Raw genomic sequence first — 20,298 nt, 5'->3', positions numbered from 1 at the left:
TCTCACTGCCTTCTTAACGTACGCTTTCTGAAACATTAATTTATGCCAACAGTTTGTAAGTCCCAAGTACAACAAAAGTGAGACTTCAGTCAGAAGGAACCGAGCAGTGATTAATAATGCCTCAACCGGCATTTGGAGGCTCCATCATACTGAAATAATTGTTGCCTGTGCTGGTGTTTAGCAGTTCAAAGAGACCATGGAAATCAACCGTTTGATTCTCAATTTCATACTGTGCCGTACAATCAATTCTTTTTAGTCAGACTGTCTCTAGATTTACTTCTGAGCCATAGTAAAATGAGGAAGCTTTCATTAATCTTTCAGATGCTTCATATTAATGACAAGGCTCTTGCATGAACAATGTAACAGCAATTAAAAAGCCCATTAATCTGCATTACAGCTATTAAAGATGCATGTCATTAAAGGGTATGGAGTTTGATTCATTTTCACACCCCCCCAAAAAATGGAGCAATTATGGCCTGGCAATGCACTTTGTCATCAAATTAGGTTGGGGTTTTCCAGCAAATGGCCTTGCAGCATTTAGCTCTTCTCCTATTTTATTATTCATAACTGAAATGTGGAAGTCAAGACCTTTGAAATTACTTTACCTTCTTGTGGAGTAGAGATGTTCAGTGCATGTGAGCTCTCAGTACAGCCAGCCAAAGTGCAAGCAGTTAGGGTTACTGCATAGTTTTTGAAGGGTAGCAGGCCTGTCAATACGCCTGTAATAAAAAGGGGAAAAGGGAGGTTTGCATGTTTACTGTATGCAGCCATAAGAACACTGTGTGTGGTATAGGGAGAGAGAGAGAGAGAGAGAGACAGAGAGAGAGAGAGAGAGAGAGAGAGAGAAGGAGAGAGAGAGAGAAATATATGTAGAGACACAGATACAAACAAAAACATATGCCTCTTTAATGCATTTTCCTGCCTGTGTGCTGATTACAGAATGGAATGACGAGTGAAAAAAAATTGTGACACCAATTTATTGTTAAAACAACTCAAAACAGCATTTTCCCAAATGTGCGCCTCAGAACATTAGTGCCCTGAGATGTTCCTCTTTAAAAATGGATTTCCATATATAGTTCGTAAAGCAGAGCACAGTGTATTTGATAGTTAAGATGCATATTATCCCATTCTAGGATTCTAGACCTCCTGCAGAATGAAACTCTTCAATTTTCTCTAACCCAGCATTTTTCAGCCTATTCAACTAGAGTCCTTTTTACACGGCATCTATTAACACACTTTAGGAAATGCTACTCCCAAGAGTGGCTTCATTACTTTAACGGTAGGATACACGGATACAAACTATTTGTTCATGTTGCAGCTAACAAAGATGCAAATCAACGTAGTCGAACAATTAGCAAATTAGATAATTATGCTTTTGTGCTTCTACTTGCAAAATTATTAGTTTATTTAATTAAGACACCTGTCTTAAACAGAAGTGGTACACGTGGAAGTGTTGAATTATCCCGGCTTGGTGGTGAATAGGTAAGATTTGTTCAGCAATTAAAAGTACCTATAGAAATGAAAGCACATTTTGTTTACTGATGTTCATAACCAAGACAGAAGTTCTTTATGTACTTAATCCTGGGAATTAAAGAAGTATCAAAAATACAATTTGTGTATTTGCTCACCATTGTTTTTCATGGTGGACATTTTTCAGAGTCGTCTTTAATCCTAACTACATAGGTTTTCATCATTCTTATGTAAAGATGGTCCCAGCGTGGTATCCCTTTATTGTGTAAACCATCAATAGCCTGCTACAGAATGTATATTGTTTAAATGTGCCAATAGTGGCAACAGCTTGCATCATTCAAACAAAATTTAATGTATACGTTTTCTTATTTCCTCTCCCTAGAAAATTTTTAAAAATCAAAAGAGCAAAGAGCAAAGAGCAGAACGAAACAAAGCCCATAGCCATTGTCTGCTTTGGCACCTCACACTTTAGTGATGCCTTCCAGTCTTCATTCCAGCAGCTCCCCAGCCATCATCCTGGGCCACCGAGCCCTCTCTGCTGCCCTTGGTGCCATCATCTTAACTCATGGAGGAAGAAGACTGCAAGCCAGTGAACCAATACGCATACATGTGCGACTACCTCATGCCAAATTCAGCTCCCTCTATCTTGACTCCGCCTCATACGGTAACCTTCTGCTCTCTTCCCCTTCTGCTGCAATGACTGTGACTTCCTCTTGAATTTCCCAGACCATGACCTGTATTCCAAGTTCACTTTCTTTGAAGAAGTCATGTTTCCTTCCACTAAATGTTTTAAAGAAAGTATACATCACCATCTACACGTCCTCATCACATGGTGGTAGAGTGGTCAAGAGAACAGACACTTAGGCCAGATTGCCAGGGCCCAAATGCCCGTTCTGCTATTGATTTCTTGTATGGGCTTGGGCAAGTTGTTCAGATCTCTGTGCCTTCGTTTCCTTACCTGTAAACAGGTAATAACTATACCTATCTTGAAGGAGAGGCCTCAGTTCTCATCTGTGAAATGGAGATAATAGAACTTACCTCAAAGTGTTACTAACAAGATTAAATGAGTTTAGGAATATATGTAAGGAGAGAGCTCTAGCAGTTTCCTGTGTGCACTGTGCAACCCAGTTTCCTCCTACTAAATACTGATTTTTATCTTCCAAGATGACTGGTGATCTCTAAATATCAGATAAAATCCTTATCTTTCTCACTCACTGGACTTTGACTCCGTCAGCTTCCTTTGTGCCATTGAATTTTCTGAGTTGTTCTCCTCAGCCTCTGAGAGCTCCTTTCTTCCCTTGACCTGATTGGCTCATCTTCCTTTTGCAGCCCTATAAATGGCTTTTGGTTTACAAAGTCGGGCCTTCAGGCTTCTCTCTTCTCCTGAGCACTTACCTTTGTTAGCTCATCAAGTCCTTTCTCTCATTTATATCTGCGGACTTCACCTCTCTCCCTCAGCTCTGCTTCTGCACCTCTACCTCCAAGTCATATATCCCACCTGGACATCCCACTAGCATTTCATTCTCCTCATGCTCCGATCTGAACCTGACAGTCTACACTCTTCCCTAAGCTTCACTTTCCCATTTCTCAATGTTTCAGTATTATCCCAAAACTCCGGACTCAAAACTAAGGTAAGATATGTTCTGGCCATTTTACCTTTTCAAAAAAATTAGCATTTGTCACGTCTTCTTATTGCCAAGTTTGAGTCTATTGTGAGAGTCTAAATAAGACAACTTGTGTGTCTGAATTAGTATAATGCCATTCTAACAAGAAATGAATCATCCCCCAGAGAATGAGACTTTTATTCCTACAGCAAATAAGAAAAACATGTTGGGATATGAGACTAGCTTCCCTTGTTCATCACTTAAGCTATGTGACCTATGTGAAAAGCATTCCCTCTTATGGATGGTAATGATTTATCTGGGGCAAAGGAATGCTGTGTCCAAAGAGATCCAGTGGTTGTATCAAGCTGGTGCTCTGAAATCTTTAGTATGGGGATGCATGATACAACCAGGTAATGTCATCACTGAGAAGCATTATAAAAGCAATTCCGTTATTTTACAATTTTGAAGACTGGCCTTACACAATGCCTTATCCTGAGACATTATTTCTTTCCAAATCATGGCTGAAGTACAGTGTTGGAATTATGACAGTTACATCAACTTAGCAAGAAAGGCATTAACATGGACTTTAAGAAGGATCATGTCAAACCAGATACTAAATGATATCACATTCACTAAATGGTCTTCAGTATTTTGTTTAACCTTTTTTGCCTTCACTAAAGGAGTTACTTTGAATGTATATGTGTATTATGAAATTCCTTTGCTAAGTCCTGCCACCCCCATTCTTAAACCTTAAGGAGTTTAAAAAACAGGAAATACTCTACTCATAAAACTTGCTTTCTTCAGCCTTGTGCTCTGATAGAGAAGTTGGCCAAATTGTATTTCGTAGAAATATCCTAAGATTCTTAGAGAAAGATGCTGGAGAGAAACTAGATCATCTTTCAGGCCATTCATCAAAGTGCTCACATTTCCCATTTCAAGGCAGGTGAAACCATAACAAACACTGAGAAATGAGAGCTGCAAAATAGGAAAAAAGAAGAAAAAAAGGCAAAAGGTGATGTTTTGGTTCTTGCCAACTTCAAATCCCAGGTGGAAAGTTTTGGATGGTTTGTAAATCGTCACTTTCAAAAACTGTGCTGTACTTTCTGAGGCTAAGGTACCATTTCTTTCCTATATCCAATGAGGATCTTGCTCATAATGTTTTGTCTCAAAGTCTGTCAAAACATCAGAATATTTGTTTGTTTGTTTGTTTATTTATTTATTTATGAGAGAGAGAGAGAGAGAGAGAGAGAGAGAGAGAGAGAGAGAGAATGAATGTGCACAAGCAGGGAAGGGGCAGAGAGAGGGAGAGACAGAGAAACCCAAGCAGGCTCCACACTGACAGCACAGAGTTTGACTCAAGGCTCAAACTCACAAACTGAGAACCAAACCCTGAGATCATGACCTGAACCGAAATCAGGAGTCAGATGCTTAACTGACAAAGCCACCAGGTGCCCCCATAATAATTTTCACCTAAATACAGATCAGTATTATCTACTTCCATAAGAAGAGTAATGTAATGATTCAGCACTGTTTATCTCCTTGTTACAGTTAGTGCTTGGGGTCAGAGAGGGGGTTTTGTCAACCTAGCCATCTTCCCTAATTCAGAACAAAGTCATCCTAGTGTCTAGGACATGTGGTTTACATCTTGTTTCTTAGTATAGAGAGTTTATGAAGATGGATTAAAATTGATGGTGTAAGAAATTCTGCTGTTACCACAGAGGGTAATTATATTCTCTCCAATACTATGTAAGATAGCCTTTCTTGGATATATGCATAAAGATCATTGAGTGATTGGCCTAATGGCCTTACTTTAAGTGTCAGAGTCTTACTTATTATACACTCTCCAGAAAAAAAAGGATAGTACTACCATGACAGTATATCATCGTCAAAAAGTATTTATCATTTCTTGTCTATGCCACTGGGAAAGGTAGTAAAGAATACATCTGATCTCTATAGTTTCTAATCCAAGAAAATATTAGATCTTGTACGCTCCTAATGATAACAGTAATACAGAATAATTCATAAAGAAGAGTGCTTGTATATATGATAAGTGGACAAGAGCATCTATAGATCTGGATTTCCTCGTCCAATGTGATACCCCTTTGTCTATCATTTAATTAATGACAAAGAGAAAAAAGGATAATCACTGAAACTATGTTTCAGTATTATATTAAAAAGAATACTAAAAAAATACAATGCGACTTATTTATAAATGAATCCTAGATAGAAAAATGTGGCATATTCTGCGTCCATAGAAAACCCAATGAGAGAAAGTGGGGGTAATCTCCCTTTATGACACCTGGGATGTCTAAAATAAAGAAGTGGGGCGCCTGGGTGGCGCAGTCGGTTAAGCGTCCGACTTCAGCCAGGTCACGATCTCGCGGTCCGTGAGTTCGAGCCCTGCGTCGGGCTCTGGGCTGATGGCTCAGAGTCTGGAGCCTGTTTCCGATTCTGTGTCTCCCTCTCTCTCTGCCCCTCCCCCGTTCATGCTCTGTCTCCCTCTGTCCCAAAAATAAATAAACGTTGAAAAAAAAAATTTTTAAATAAAGAAGTATATCCCGACAGTGAGAAATTTTAAGATGGGCTCTCTTTCTTTGAGACATCACAGAGAAGTCTTTTTTTCCTTTGAATTTAAGACTGTCCCAACCCTCTAGGCTAGCCAAATGACCTCTCAAATTTCCTTTCAGCCACAAAACTCTGTGAAATCAGAAAATGGTCCCAACCATGTCAGGAAACCTGCCAGTCCCTTTTGATAATGGAAGAGGATGAGCTGAAAAAACATTCAATAAGCATAAAGTAAGCATTATTGATGTCTTAAAAGTGTTAGTATCCCATGAAACACAGGAGTGTTGGTATCCAGATTAAAATCATTGGCACCAGCAGGACCAGACCTCTCACTGCTAAGCGATAATGCATTTTGCATTAATGCTTAACATTGAGAAATCTTGACATGCCACACCAAGGGAGTTTGAAGTAAAGCAAGTATATTCCCTTTGAATTGCAGTCCTGTGGGCCTTGGTGCATGCAGAAAGCCCAGGCTGAAAGACTAGGGACAGGGACTTCATTTCCAGAAGGAAAGCACATCACAGTAGGAAGTTTAAGAGTCCTGGTGTCTATGGCTCCAAAGTCTGTGTTCTGAGGGTTTCCACCCAGCAGAGGGTAAGAGCCTTATCCTGGAGGATGCTGAAATTTAAAAGTCCCTCAAAGTGATTTAGGACACTCTTTGAATGCAAAGGATATGTCCTTTTACGTCTTTACTTGTCCTATTTTCCGGAAGCTCTTAGGATGGTTTACCAAAGCGGGCACTCGATGCTCGATGGAAAAACGAAGACTTTCCATCTGCTTAGCACCACTCAGCTGTCTCCCTCACTCTAAGAGACCCCATTCCCATTCTACCCTTTCCAGGGAGTCAGCAAAGTAACAGACATTGTTTCTTTTGACTGATGATGATTATTTCCAACACTGTCTTTCCTTTGCTCTAGCCTCAAGTTTCAAAGGAGCCAAAGAGAAATATCAGTAATTGGAGGCAGCCTGGCTACCTGAGAGAAAATCATTGTGGAGCTGACACCAGCTGTGCGAGCTTTTGAGTCTCTAATAGAACTCTGTGTGCCGAGAAGCAGGAAGACAACAGAGGAGCCAGCTGTGACGTTGGAATTTTATGATTAACTCCTCTGACTAAATGCAGACAAGTATAAATGCTCTGCCCGGAAACCGAACCTGAGACACAAAGCAAAATGGCATCCTTTGTAAAGCCCAACACATTTCTGAGAAGAAAGAAAAAAGGCTGTTTCTATTTACATTCTTGAGCGGACTCCTCCTCCCTCTCCCACCCCACCCCCAGCTGCCAACCTAGGTGTTTGGCCGCCATCCACGGTAATCTGTTCTCCTTCATTATGTTAATCTGTGGGCGGAAAGATTTCTGTCATCTTCGAATCGCTTGTACAGCAATGGTAAACACCTTGGCCTGTCTGTAATTGGACAGGTGTCTGCATTGATGTCACCCAGCTTTTAATTCAATTAAAGAACTGGCTGTTCTGCTCTCATTACCCACTCATTTGTGTTGCACTTTTAGCCTGGCAGTGAAATCTGCACACAGCAATCGCCTACCCTGAGACCGAAGTCTGTGGTCCCTCACAAAGATCATGCACAATATTTCAAATGGACTCTAACAACCCAAGAGTATGTTCACGTTAGCAAAGGCATTTGACATAATATATGCACCCTCCTTCTTTCCCTCTCTCTCCCCCTCCTTCCCTCCCTCCCTGGCTCTCCCTTTAAATTCTATATTATCTAAACAGTGTCTTTTACCTACTAGCCAGTAATTAGGAGCAGTCCAGCAAACAGAAGAGCTGTTTCTAGCTTCTTCTCCCCAGGGCTTCTCTTCATCTCAAGAGAACTCATCAGAGTACAATGCTCTTATTTATTTGCTGGCATTTCACATTTGGATCAAGGAAGTGAGGGTGGGCAAGAGAAAGGCATTTATTAAGAGGGCCATCTGGTGAGGGATACCACACAGGCACGGCTGCTACCGCTACCTGGAGACATAATGGAAGAACCCACCTTTTAAAAGAGAACCAGCCAGAAGAAGGGAAGCAGAAGAGAGGGAGACTTTTCTGGAGTAGGCTTAGGCTGCCGTGCTGATAAATTCTGATTTTTGAGTATACATCCCAGAATAAGTTTTGAGCTGCAAACCACCCTGGTGGATGGATTAAAGAGAGTAAATCCATCCAACATGCCACGCTTTCTGCCCACTTAAAGGAACCTCTGAAAATAAATTAAAGGTCTAACACAGACATTTTGACACAGTGACCCCATGAAACTGAATAATGACATTTGTTAAATATGGATGAAAATTTAATGGTCTAACAGAGATCTGGAAACACACCCAGGATGCTTCTCCTCTGGTTCTTAATAGCATAGAAGGTGGCAATTGGTTGTTGTTGCGGTTTTTGGAACGATTTTAAATGAAAATTAGGATCTCTAATATTTATAAAATGAAATTCAGTTTTCATTTCAACCAAAAAGTGGAATAGTAAACACCTTTACCTCAAACCTAAGGTAATCCTCTAAACACTCTAAAACTAATTCTTTTTTTTTTTTTTTTTAATTTTTTTTTTCAACGTTTTTTAATTTATTTTTGGGACAGAGAGAGACAGAGCATGAACGGGGGAGGGGCAGAGAGAGAGGGAGACACAGAATCGGAAACAGGCTCCAGGCTCTGAGCCATCAGCCCAGAGCCTGACGCGGGGCTCGAACTCACGGACCGCGAGATCGTGACCTGGCTGAAGTCGGATGCTTAACCGACTGCGCCACCCAGGCGCCCCTGAAACTAATTCTTAATGTTTAATTTCCTTTAAACAGTTTTTCTGATTTTGTTTAAAACTTGTAGTAGAAATTACAGAAAATCATATACCTGGGATAAAGAAAACTAAACATATTTTGATGTTTACAAATAGGAAAAAAATTTTATTCTTTTATTTTTCTTTATAAAATATAGGGTCCAATTCCAGTCTTTGAGAATGGTTTAAACAGGGATTTTAATTGACCTCAAAGTATTATCCAGTTAAGATTCTCTCAGAAGGCTTACATCTAACCTAATTTTTAATTAATGCCTTTGTCTCCGTCATTTCCATTGTAATTCTGCAATAGGTTTGAAGCCATCCAGTCATTAACTCTTCATCTAACCTCAAGGGGTGATAGTGGAATCATTAGAAGAACCCTCAAAGAAACTATTGGATGTGAGTAAGTAGGGAGGCAGGCAAGAAGACAGGAGGAAAAGAAAAAGAAATGAAAGTCACCCCTTATTGATCAGTGTCCCAGGTCCTTGCTAAGAACCTCCTATACTATTACCCCATTATACAGATGGGGCTGCTGTAAGGCAGAGTCTGGAAGGTGTTGCTCAAACCCAACAGCAGAGCAGAGTTTGGAACCTATGTCTTCTGACTCCAAGATTATCGTTCTTGCTATTCAACCCAAACCCCAGTTCTGCAAGAAGAAAGAAGATGGATTGAAATGATGTCACTAAAAGTAGCACACTTTTTATAGCAAATTATTTACAATTACACCTTAAAATTTGTTAAAAGGTTCAAATTTATTGCTAAATCCTACTGTGTTCAAACAGAAAGTAGCATATTTATCCTCCAAAATGAGCAAGTGTGTAGGCCTATAATATTCCCTTATGAAAAGAACTGAGTTGATTCAGGCCCTGAATCAATGTGTGTGCATACATGTGTGCTTTTGAGTAAAACATTGGGCATGGGTGTGTGTGTGTGTGTGTGTGTGTGTGCGCGCGCGCACGCACATATATTTTATTAGTTCCAAATGCAATACAAATATAAAATGGTCACAAGTTAGAAAACAGAAAAATTGGGAGTGACTGTTCCTTTTCTTTATCAGATCTTATTGGTAACCTTGAAGTATTTGTATCAACTACTATAGTATTATAGATATTCCTACTTGACTATCACTATACAGCAAAATTTATATGCCACCCTCATTTTTAACCATGGTACAACACGTAACAAAAAGAAATCCACATCCTGCACTGCAGATTCTTACGGCATAAAAGAAAATGAATAACTTGTAAAAAGGGCTATCTGCAGATTTCACAATGTACAACTCGTTCAGGCACATTATGTATTCAGGAGAGTTAGACAAAGCTATTAACTCATCAACACTGCATTACCTAATGAAATTCTTCTACATTAGCTAAGCAGGAACATTACATCATTTCTATTTTTACTATTTATGTCATAGGCCATATTTTTGTCCTGTGAATTTTTTCATACCATTTCAGACCAAGATTTACATTTAAAGAAATAGTTTGTAATAAACTACAAATATGGAATGTTAATTTATGGGGTACTATAAAAATGGCAAGGACTTCCTCAAAATTCATCTTTTAATAATACCATCAAAATGAATTTTTAAAATTTCCTCCTGAAGTTTGCCTGTTGAGGCACAGACCACTAAGTGCCCCTCATTATATATTCTCCTTTTCTTCCACAGTAAAACAGAAAGATGAGTGGACAAATGGCTACTGTGAATAAGGACAACGTTTCTCAGCAGCTAAGTATAGCTATGTGACTATGAACTTAGTTCACAGACTTTTTAAATTCATAGATGTAAGTTCATAGTCACATGGCTATACCTACTAAACACACAAGTATAGAGAGATAGAGGAACAACTTCTGAAATATGTCTTTGCAGTGAATGTGCATATCCTTTTTCAACCATCCCACTTTCCTGCTGGATGGAAACCAGACTGGATTGTTGAAGCTCAGGCAGCCATCTTGGACCATGAGGCAAGTAGTCTTGTCCCTAGTGTGGCATAGCAAAGAGATGAAGTGAATGGGTCCCTGGCACTGTGAACATCCCACTCCTACATTGACTAAACTTGAACATCTATTACCAGAAAAAGAAAAACTTAATCTTGTCTAAGTCACTGTTATTTGGATCCTTTCAGTCAAATTAAATAAAAATGAAAACTCATCTCTACTGTGTTTCCCCATAAAACTTTGCGATTTTTTAAAATATAATATTATACTTTAGAGAAAGTTCTTGGACCATATTTTAATGGTATAAAAGCAAATTATTTGTTATGTGTATTTTACCACAATAAAAAATATTAGAAAAAACAACAATAAAAGCAGATTGTAAAGGTAGGATCTAGCACTAGCCTGGAACAGAGTAGATAATGCTTTTGTTTTTAATAAATGAATATTTTCTGTTCTGTGTAATTATCAGCAATATAGCAGTATTGGCTTCCATTATTTTTAATTGCAAATTATAGCACTTGAGTTCCATTATGAGGTGCAAGTTTGGGAACTAATTTTTAGAATCTATTTACCCTACCAACACTTTTTTTTTCCATTGGGAATAAGCATATTAAGTTCCAAATATATGTTTAAGTTGAGATAGTTCTGTACATTATTTCATAAAATTAGAGAACTATAACACTGATGAGACTAGTAAAAATCAGTAGTTCAATACTCAACTCAGCAGGATAAAATAATATTAACATTTCATTAACTAGAAATGTGTTAGCAGGAAGCTGCATCTGTTCATTTGTCTATTTCTTTATCACTTTAAGAAAAGTGTACTGATGGGGCGCCTGGGTGGCACAGTCGGTTAAGCGTCCGACTTCAGCCAGGTCACGATCTCGTGGTCCGTGAGTTGGAGCCCCGCGTCGGGCTCTGGGCTGATGGCTCGGAGCCTGGAGCCTGTTTCCGATTCTGTGTCTCCCTCTCTCTCTGCCCCTCCCCCGTTCATGCTCTGTCTCTCTCTGTCCCAAAAATAAATAAACGTTGGAAAAAAAAAAAAAAAGAAAAGAAAAGTGTACTGATCATCTACCTTAAGCAAGGTGCTGAGCAAGACTTAAAATAAATATAAAGTATGATACTTGTCCTGAGGAACTTATTGTTTAATGAAAATATAAGCTGGGTGCACAAAGGGCACCCCTAGGGAGTTTTAACAACTGTTGAGTCAAGAGTTCCCAGCTGAGTAGAAAAAAAATCACGGTTTTTATTATAGTCATCTCTCTGCTGGCTTCTCAGGTAAGTATAATAATAGCTTATATTATATATGATATATACAATATATGTATACGTGTACATATATGTATACATATACGCATACATACATGCACATACACATAAAGAGTAGCATCTCACTTATTAATGGACTAATGGCTGAGCTTAAGTTCCAAAGTCAGGCATAAGGCAAAATCACTTATGATTTAAAGTCCCCTTGACAACTCCTTGTATGGTCCATAAAGTACAGTACATTTGATTTTGTGTATGCCTCTAACTTTTCATTAATCAAAGATTCTCTAGGGCTCTTGATTCTTCATTCCTTTTTATACCCCCAAAATGAGTTTTATTTATTTTTTGTCAATGATTGGGAAACCATACAATTATTTGCACATTCTTCCTGGGTAGCAGATATTGACAATTTCAGAATTGGATGGCATCTTTTGTCTGTGCCGTTATTTTAAAAGGTTTTATTGTTGGTTGGTTGGTTGGTTGGTTGGTTGGTTGGTTGGTTTTGTGTGTGTGTGTTTTTTTTTATGTATAGTTAAATGTTTGTAATCTAAATACATGCAGATGAAATTCTATTTCATTTGTTGAATTGCACTGGGATCTTTTATCACTGAACCCAATGGGCATCCTGAAATTCAGCACTTGTTTTTTTATTTCTTATATAAATAGTGAGCTCCCTGACTTCTATTGGGCATATGGGGTTAGGGATGGTAGGTTTGGACTTGTTTGAAATGCAGAATCTCACATCCATCTTCATATCTACTGAATCAGAATCTTCATTTTACCAACATCTCAAGTAATGTTCACTTCTTCTCCTTGGGCAACATTCAGAAGCACTTCCCATAAGAGCAAGAGGCCCTACTTACACTACCTCTATTTCTCCACTTGCCCTTAGCAATATTCTGCCTGCAAAACTAATGTAGTTGAGACAAGGAGCAGGTGAAAACAAAGCTGGGATGAATTCAAGCCCAGCAGGTGAAAATGACCCCTTCTCTCCTGGCCACTCCCCTGTCTCATGTTCTACAATATGTGGTCTATAGACCTTCTTCAAGGGAACCAACTGGAACACTCAGTCAAATGCAGATTGATAAAATCTAACCCCATATACAGACTCTTGTGGGCGTTGGGGAAGGACTCAACAATGTGCATTTTATAAGCAATCCAGGAATCACTTTATGACCAACAGAGCTGAAAATCACTCATTATTACTACCAGCTACAGAAAAGAAAGAAAAATGAGAGACAGATCTTCATTATGCTACCCAATTTCTTTAGGTAGAAGACTAGAGTCTACTGCATCTGAGGACTGAACCAATTTTAGTAGCAAAAGGTATATTATTAGTTGCATCATAAATTAAAATGCCTTTCATTTATTTTTCTACACAAATTTAGATTTATTTGGGTAATCTGAAAGATGATTATTATTGGTTCTTCCACTAAAATACAGTGTATAATAAATATTATTAATTTTTAGTATTTATTATTCTAAAGAAAGAATATATAACTCTTAGGCTTTAGCTCAATCCAACACAGCAACAAAATTGAGAAAATAGTTTCAGTGTACCAATTATAGCCCTAACACTAATGCCAGATGCTAGACTAATTATGCTGATAATCAAGTTTATATGTTTAATATCATAAGGAAAAAAAGAAAAAAAATATTGTATATGTGCAAATTCTTGAATCCACTCATTCTTGACATAATTTCAAATCGAATTGTGAAGTCACTTTCTGAACAGCCCTGGGTTTGAAGGGAAATGCCAGGGCTGTCTCTCTGGGAAGCAACTTCGCATGTTAACAGGGCTGGAGGGAAAATCAGCAAAAGCTACCAGAGTTAATTGGAGCCCTTTGCAACAAGTCTAAAGATACACTGGAGTGATAACTGCAGGGCTTTCTACCCTGAGGCTCCATCTGAGGATATGAACTTTCAAGAACTCCCTGCTCTGAACCCTGGCCTTCGGAGGGCACAGAATCCAGACCTGGTGGCCCAAAGGGGCCCATTTGCTCCTGAGTGGGGCTGTTAACCCTTGGACTCTCCACCACTACTGGGATTTATCTCATTTAATCCTCTGGTAGCCAAATTCATGAATGGTAAATATTCTGTCCCACTATTCTATTCTTCCAGTTCTCCTAGTTAATATTCATTTTTTCCCTCTCTCTCTTGCTTTCTGCATTTTGTCAGCGTGACTGTCATTTCCCGCCTCTTCCCAATGCTCAGCACTTAAGTTTTGTTGTCCTGTGATTTTCCTTTGCTAATTTTACCTACTTAATTTTAATACTTTATCATCTTTATCTAGACATTTGCCTTTTTTGGGTCCTATTTTTTCAAGTTTCAGTTGGGAGATAGAAGTTGCCATAAGCATGTCTGGGTAAAATTGAGACTTGATCTCAGTCCTCCCCTTAACAGTGTTCCCCAGTACTGGCTGTACAACAGAATTTCCTATAGACACTTTAAAGATATCAATGTCCAGCCTGCGTTCTAAGCAAACAAAAAATCAGACTCTTTGCAGGTGGAGTCTGGGCATCAGTAGTTTTTAAAGCTCCCTGGGCAGCTCAGTGGCACCCATGGTTGAGAATCACAGCCTTATAAGAATACCAATGAAATGACCAAAGATTTAGAAATACCTGGAAGGATACAAGGCCAAGACAAACTGACTACTTGAAGGATAACCCAGGGAAAACCGAATCCCCAGCTGGGTACAAAATGCCCACAGCATCAGCCCTTCTTCTTTACCAAATACTGGGAAGAAGCATGTTGAGATTTGCTTATTGCCGTGAGTCTAGAGCAATTTTACCTCAATTGACCTGGCAAAATCCCAGCGAAGGTTTTTATTGACAAAAACTAAGTGCCTACTTGGGTGACTTGAAAATGATTGAATTTTCCTGAGCAAACACTCAATCTGAAGGTACATTTAGGGTTGGGGCAAGTGAGCCATGGACATGGAGGTCAGGGTGCATTTAGCCAACGAGAAGAACATCTGTGACTCAAGAGGAAGAAGAGAGCACAGAACTCCAACTACAGACTATTATGATCTGGGGCAGACTTAATTCAGGAAACCTGTATAATTTTTATGCTACTAATAAGACCTAAAAGAACTTGGAGTCCATTAAGCCAAAGATGGAAGATAAGTGGTAAACAACAGTGATGAAAACTGAGAATACTGAGAGGTAGGCAGAAGACAAGGTGAGCTGGATGAGAGGAGAAATAAATGCAAATCATATCAAAGACTGAAATAGAAAAATTTTAAGATCACCTTAGAAGGATCAGAAAGCAGAATCAATAACAAAAACTCAGAATATGAAAAGGGAAATAATTATGAAGCAATAACTTAGAATTCAGAGACCAAGTAATATAAAGATAATGATTAATTTGTTGAACATTCACTATGTACCAGAGCAAAATATTCTATATAAGTAATTCATGTTTTATCTTTACAACACTTCCGTAACACAGAAGTTTTTATACCCAGTTTATATGTGAGGAAACTCTGATATAGGGATATGTTATTTAATGTGCCTGGATCATACCACTAACAAGTGACAGGGCTGGAATTTGAACGTAGATTGATTTGACTCTACAAAGCTGTGTGTCTGGACTTCTCAAATAGGAGGACCAACTTGGAAGAGACACACAATATTGAAAGCTGGCATTTTTTACCAGAAGTAATAGGGACATATACAACAGCAAACTTTCCAAGCTGAAGAAGGATCCACGAATAAAAGAGTTGGCTATATAATAGCAAGAAATACATGAAAAGTGATGAACACATTTTATAACTTAATTGGTAAAGAACCGTATGTGAACCAGTAAAGCTAAATTGCCTTGTGCATCCAGTAATCAGCATTGTTTCATGCAAAGAAATATCACTTTAACAACCAAAAGTAAACATTAAAATCTCACCAAAAGTCACCTCAGAAATGCAAAAGGGGGATTATTTAAGATCAATAACAAAACTGATCTTCCTCTCTTGATACGTTATTATCTCAACCAACTGGCAAAGCAGCCATCACTGTCCAAACTCCACACCCCTCATATTTACACCAAATCCAGCCTTCGCTCTCTACTTTCTTATGCCTCTGTTCTCACTTTCTAGCACCCTTTTCTCTTTACCATTAAATGCTCCATAATCTTGAAGATTACTTCCTACGTGCATCCTTGTGTGTTCATTTCACAATTGTGAACAGCAGATATAACTTTAAAACCCCTTGATGGGGAAAAAAAAGTTAAAGAATTCTTAGTCCACACAGGCAAGAACAAAAAAAGAATAGTTTGAAAAGTCATTAAAAAATAACAAATAAAACTGGAAAGCATGATATATAATGGCAGAAGTAAGAGCCGTTACATAAATTATAAAAATAAACGTGAATGAGTTAAACTTAATTCAATTTCAAATTGAATATAAAACTCAATCAAACTAATTCTATTTTAGAGATATGCCTAAAACAATGTGGCTTTGAACATTAAAATATAAATAACTAATGTAAGGTAATGTAAGAAAAGAGCACAGAACTCCAACTACTGACTAATACGCTCTGGGTCAGACTTAATTCAGGAAACCTGTATAATTTTTAAATCATCAGTTTTGTGCCACTAATAAGACCTAAAAGAACTTGGAAAGGAAAGGAAAGGAAATTACAAAGAAAAAAGAAAGTTTCTAAAAGAGAAATTAATAAAACTGTATTGATAGCTGAAACTTTTTCCTTAGTTTTTTTACAGATTGGGTATATAAAAATAAATAACAATTGGTCAGTGGCTCTCCAATTTTATTTTCTCTGTACACCAGTCACATGACTGACATGTCCTTTAGTAACACCCAATAATATACTGTACTGGTTTCAATCCGGGGAGGGGGTGTATTATCCTCCATGGGAATATCCTTCAGAATCTTGGGAGAGGTTGGTATTTTTTTTTTTTTAGATTTTTTTTTAAAGTTTATTTATTTTGAGAGGGGGCAGGAAAAAGCAGAGAGAGAGGGAGAGAGAATCCCAAGCAGGCTCTGTACTGTCAGCATAGAGCCTGATGCAGGGCTCAATCTCATAAGAACCATGAGATCATGACCTGTGCAGAAATCAAGAGTCAGATGCTTAACCAACTGAGCCACCCAGACGCCTCAAGCTGGTATAATTTGTAAATTTCTGTCCCTAGTTTCTGATTTGATTTTACTTCGGATTTAGAATTGCTAATTCAGAGAATCTGCATTATATATTATCAATGTGGTATATCTAATATAAACAAATATTAGTCTACCCTGAATGGAGATTATGGGTTTCTTTTTCAAATTATCAACAGAAAATTAATGAAAAGTTTTTTCAATATTATATTTATTACAGAAAATGTTTTTTCATCTTCACATAATAATGCAAAAAAAGGAAAAGAAAAATGAGAAGTGATGAGGGTTGCAACATATAAGACAAACATAAGTATAATATTCTTCATATGGAAAGAGATATTTTATTTTATTTTATTTTATTTCACTTTATTTTATTTCACTATTTTATTTTATTTTATTTTATTTTATTTTATTTTATTTTATTTTATTTTATTTTATTATTTGAGAGAGAACGAGAGAGAGAGAGAGAGAGAGAGAGCATGAACAGGGGTAGAGGAGGGGGACGATGATGACGAGGAGAGAGAGCGAGCGAGAGAGAGAGAGAGAGAGAGAGAGAATGAATCCCAAGCAGGCTCCATGCTCAGCATGGAACCTGACGCAGGTTTCAATCCCATGACCCTGGGATCCTGAACTGATCCAAAATCAAGAGTCAGACACTCAACCGACAGAGCCACCCAGGCGCCCCTAAAAAGATATTTTAATTAATGGGTAAAATGTGAGGCTTCCAATAGAAAAACTGACAATGAAACTTGCTAGGAATGACATAAAGGAGGTATATATGACCAATAAGCACTGAAAACACTTAATGTCTCTAGCAATCAAATAAATCAAATTAAAACCATATTCTGATATATTTTGAAAAATTGCAAAGTTTTTAGCTTTAAAACATACTCAACTAGGATGAAATGAAACATATACTCTTGTGCTGTGCCTATTAGTGTAAGTATATATTTTTACAGCCTTTTTGGAAGCATACAAATAACTGTTCTTTGTTGAGAAATTATTATATGTTAAGCATTATACTATACACTTAAAAATGTCTGATAACTAACACTTATACAGTGCAATCCATGTATCAAGTACTGTCCTGTGTACTTTACATACACATAGATTCACGTGATCCTTACAGCTATCTCATAAAGTAGATAGTTATTTCATTACCGTTTATTTATAGGAAGTCAGAAGAAGACAGGTCTTAACTGATTTGTATAAGTTCACACAGCTAAAAAGCATTACAGCTAGAATATCAGACACTTAATATTTTTGATATTCTCCTAAGGTAAATATTATTCTCTCACTTCATAGGTTAAGACATAAAAGAAAGATCCAGGGGGACACATAACTTCCTCAAAGTTCAGGAAGGTTAGGTAGCAGAGTTTTGTATCAACATCTGCTTGACTTTAAGGTACAAGAGTATATAATGTTTTAAGAGTCTTTCATCCAGTTGTTCCGTTTTGAGAGATTTATCCTACCATTATTGTCAGGAATTACTTCAAAGGTTGACATATGGACTTTTTTTATGTTTATTTATTTTTGAGAGAGAGAGAGAGAGGGAGAGAGCGAGCAAGACTGGGGAGGTGCAGAGAGAGAGGGAGACAGAGAATCCCAAGCAGTCTCCATGCTGTCAGCACAGAGCCCAATGCAGGGTTTGAACTCACAAACTGTGAGATCATGACCTTAGCTGAAACCAAGAGTCAGACACTCACCCAACTAAACCACCCAAGTGCCGCAGGACTTTTTAAAAAATCATATTAATTTTAACAGCAAAAGTTGAAAGCCCAGCAAATGAGGAGGGACTGAGACAAAACGAGATTGGGAGAGGGGCAGTGGAAAGCAGCTGAGGCATTCTGAGGAGAGGGACATGATGTCTGGTTGCTTTGTGACATGGACTGATGGTCAGTGAGAAAGAAAAGGGTTGCGGTTGTCCAGGTAAGAAGAGATTGTAGTGGTTTGGATTGGACAGTAGATAGGAGAAGACAGATGAATTTAACACATAGTTTGGAAAATGGATCAATAAACATAGATATGAGGCATGAAGAGAATACGAAATGCTGAGAAAAATTCTCAAGCTTGATTAACTACATGTCTGGAGGTGTCATTTATTTATGCTGGGAATGCAGGAGGAGTAAGAGTTCAGGTTTGGATATGGTCAATTTAGAGATTATGAGACATCTGTTAGAAACGTCCATCTTTCTAAGTGCCTGGTGAACACACACACATTTGGATATCTAGGTGGGAAATGGACTGGTGAGTCAGTAGCATCTATGTGGTATTTGGTGCTGTGGGAATTGATGAGTTTCCTGGAGGAAGAATGTAGAAAAAAAGAAAGAGAATGAAAGATTCCGGGTCTAAATCCTGAGGTTCTTCAAAATGTAGAGACAAGCTTCAGAAGGAGTAAGGACACCAAAAAAAGGGGGGCTGAGAATCCGGTTGGAAAATGGAAGAGTCATTGAAGCAAAGATATATTTCAATAAATGATAAGAAATCTACTGTGTAAAATGATGTTGAGCAGTCGAGACCAGGATTGTAAAGGGTCCTTTAGCTAGGGAAATATGGAAGTTGTTGGTGTCCTTTGCAAGGCAAGTGAGCAGAAGCCACATAAAGTGAAGAAATAAATGGGTACAACATCCATAAATACTTCTTGCTAAAAGCAAGTTTGAGAAGAAGAGAGAGAGGGCCATAGCTGGAAAGGAATTTAAATAAAAGGAAGGCTTTTAATAATGGGTTTAAGGCTGCTTGCTTATGTTTAACAACAGGAGTTGATAGATTTTGAGTGATTCTGGGAAAAATCCATCTGGGCACTGGTTCTCCAACTTTGGCACATCAGAGTCAGGTAAGGGGGGCTTATGAAAACCAAGGATTGCCGAGCTCTGCCCCCAGAGTTGCTGAGTGAGCACGTGTGGGAAGCCTGGAGAAGTTGCATTCATAACAAAGTCCCAGGTGAAAAAAAAAGAGAGAGAAAAGTAAAAAATAAAGGTAATACTAACGGCAAATGCCTAGATTACGCCAAAAACAGTTTTAAGTGTTTTGGCAAACATTAATGCATTTAACCCCTAATAACAACACTATTGCTCAGAAAAATGCAATTAATATATATGTTTGCTAGAAAGATAGTGACAGAAATCCTATATGATAGATTCTGTTTCTTCTCTGGTGTCTATGATAATCTAATACATAAGCCCCTCAGCTGAGTGGGAAGAGGGAGGTTAGCATTTAGATTGTTTGGAAAAATCGAAAATATTTAATGAGAATAGAAGAAGGAGCTTATTATAGAAATATAGTAGCATTGGCATCATTACTGAGTGCCCATTTGAAAATGAGGACCAAGAATTTGTAGTGACAAACTGCTCATTTTTGTTGTTGTTTGTTTTTTGCTCCCACCCCCACCCCCACCCCAGCCCACTTAGCCTCAATGTGCAACCTGGGCAAAGGCAATCTACGGGCTTAATCGGGTTGGATTTTACCAAGTAGGTAAAGTAGGAAAAAAGGAACTAGAAGATGTGAAGTTGTGCATAATTGCTCACATATTTGGGTTGTAGTTTCTAAAAAATCTAAAGAAGGAAGTAAAAGGCTA

At 38.1% G+C, this 20,298-nt stretch overlaps 1 protein-coding gene across 1 annotated transcript in view; it reads right to left on the bottom strand.

Moving 5' to 3' along the window:
* Positions 1 to 20,298, bottom strand: part of USH2A (usherin) — a 754,837-nt gene that overhangs the window by 409,905 nt on the left and 324,634 nt on the right. The window contains exon 30 of the mRNA XM_047077230.1: positions 606 to 719. Within this exon, the coding sequence (XP_046933186.1) occupies positions 606 to 719 (114 nt within the window). The remainder of the gene's footprint in view (positions 1 to 605; positions 720 to 20,298) is intronic.

Source organism: Lynx rufus, unplaced genomic scaffold (genome assembly GCF_022079265.1).
Source record: "Lynx rufus isolate CCGP_SWC_20201006 ecotype Redwood Valley unplaced genomic scaffold, mLynRuf1.p SCAF_15, whole genome shotgun sequence".
Classification (NCBI taxonomy): Eukaryota; Metazoa; Chordata; class Mammalia; order Carnivora; family Felidae; genus Lynx; species Lynx rufus.
Note: the sequence above shows the minus strand (reverse complement) of the source record. Positions and strands in the feature narration are given on the sequence as shown.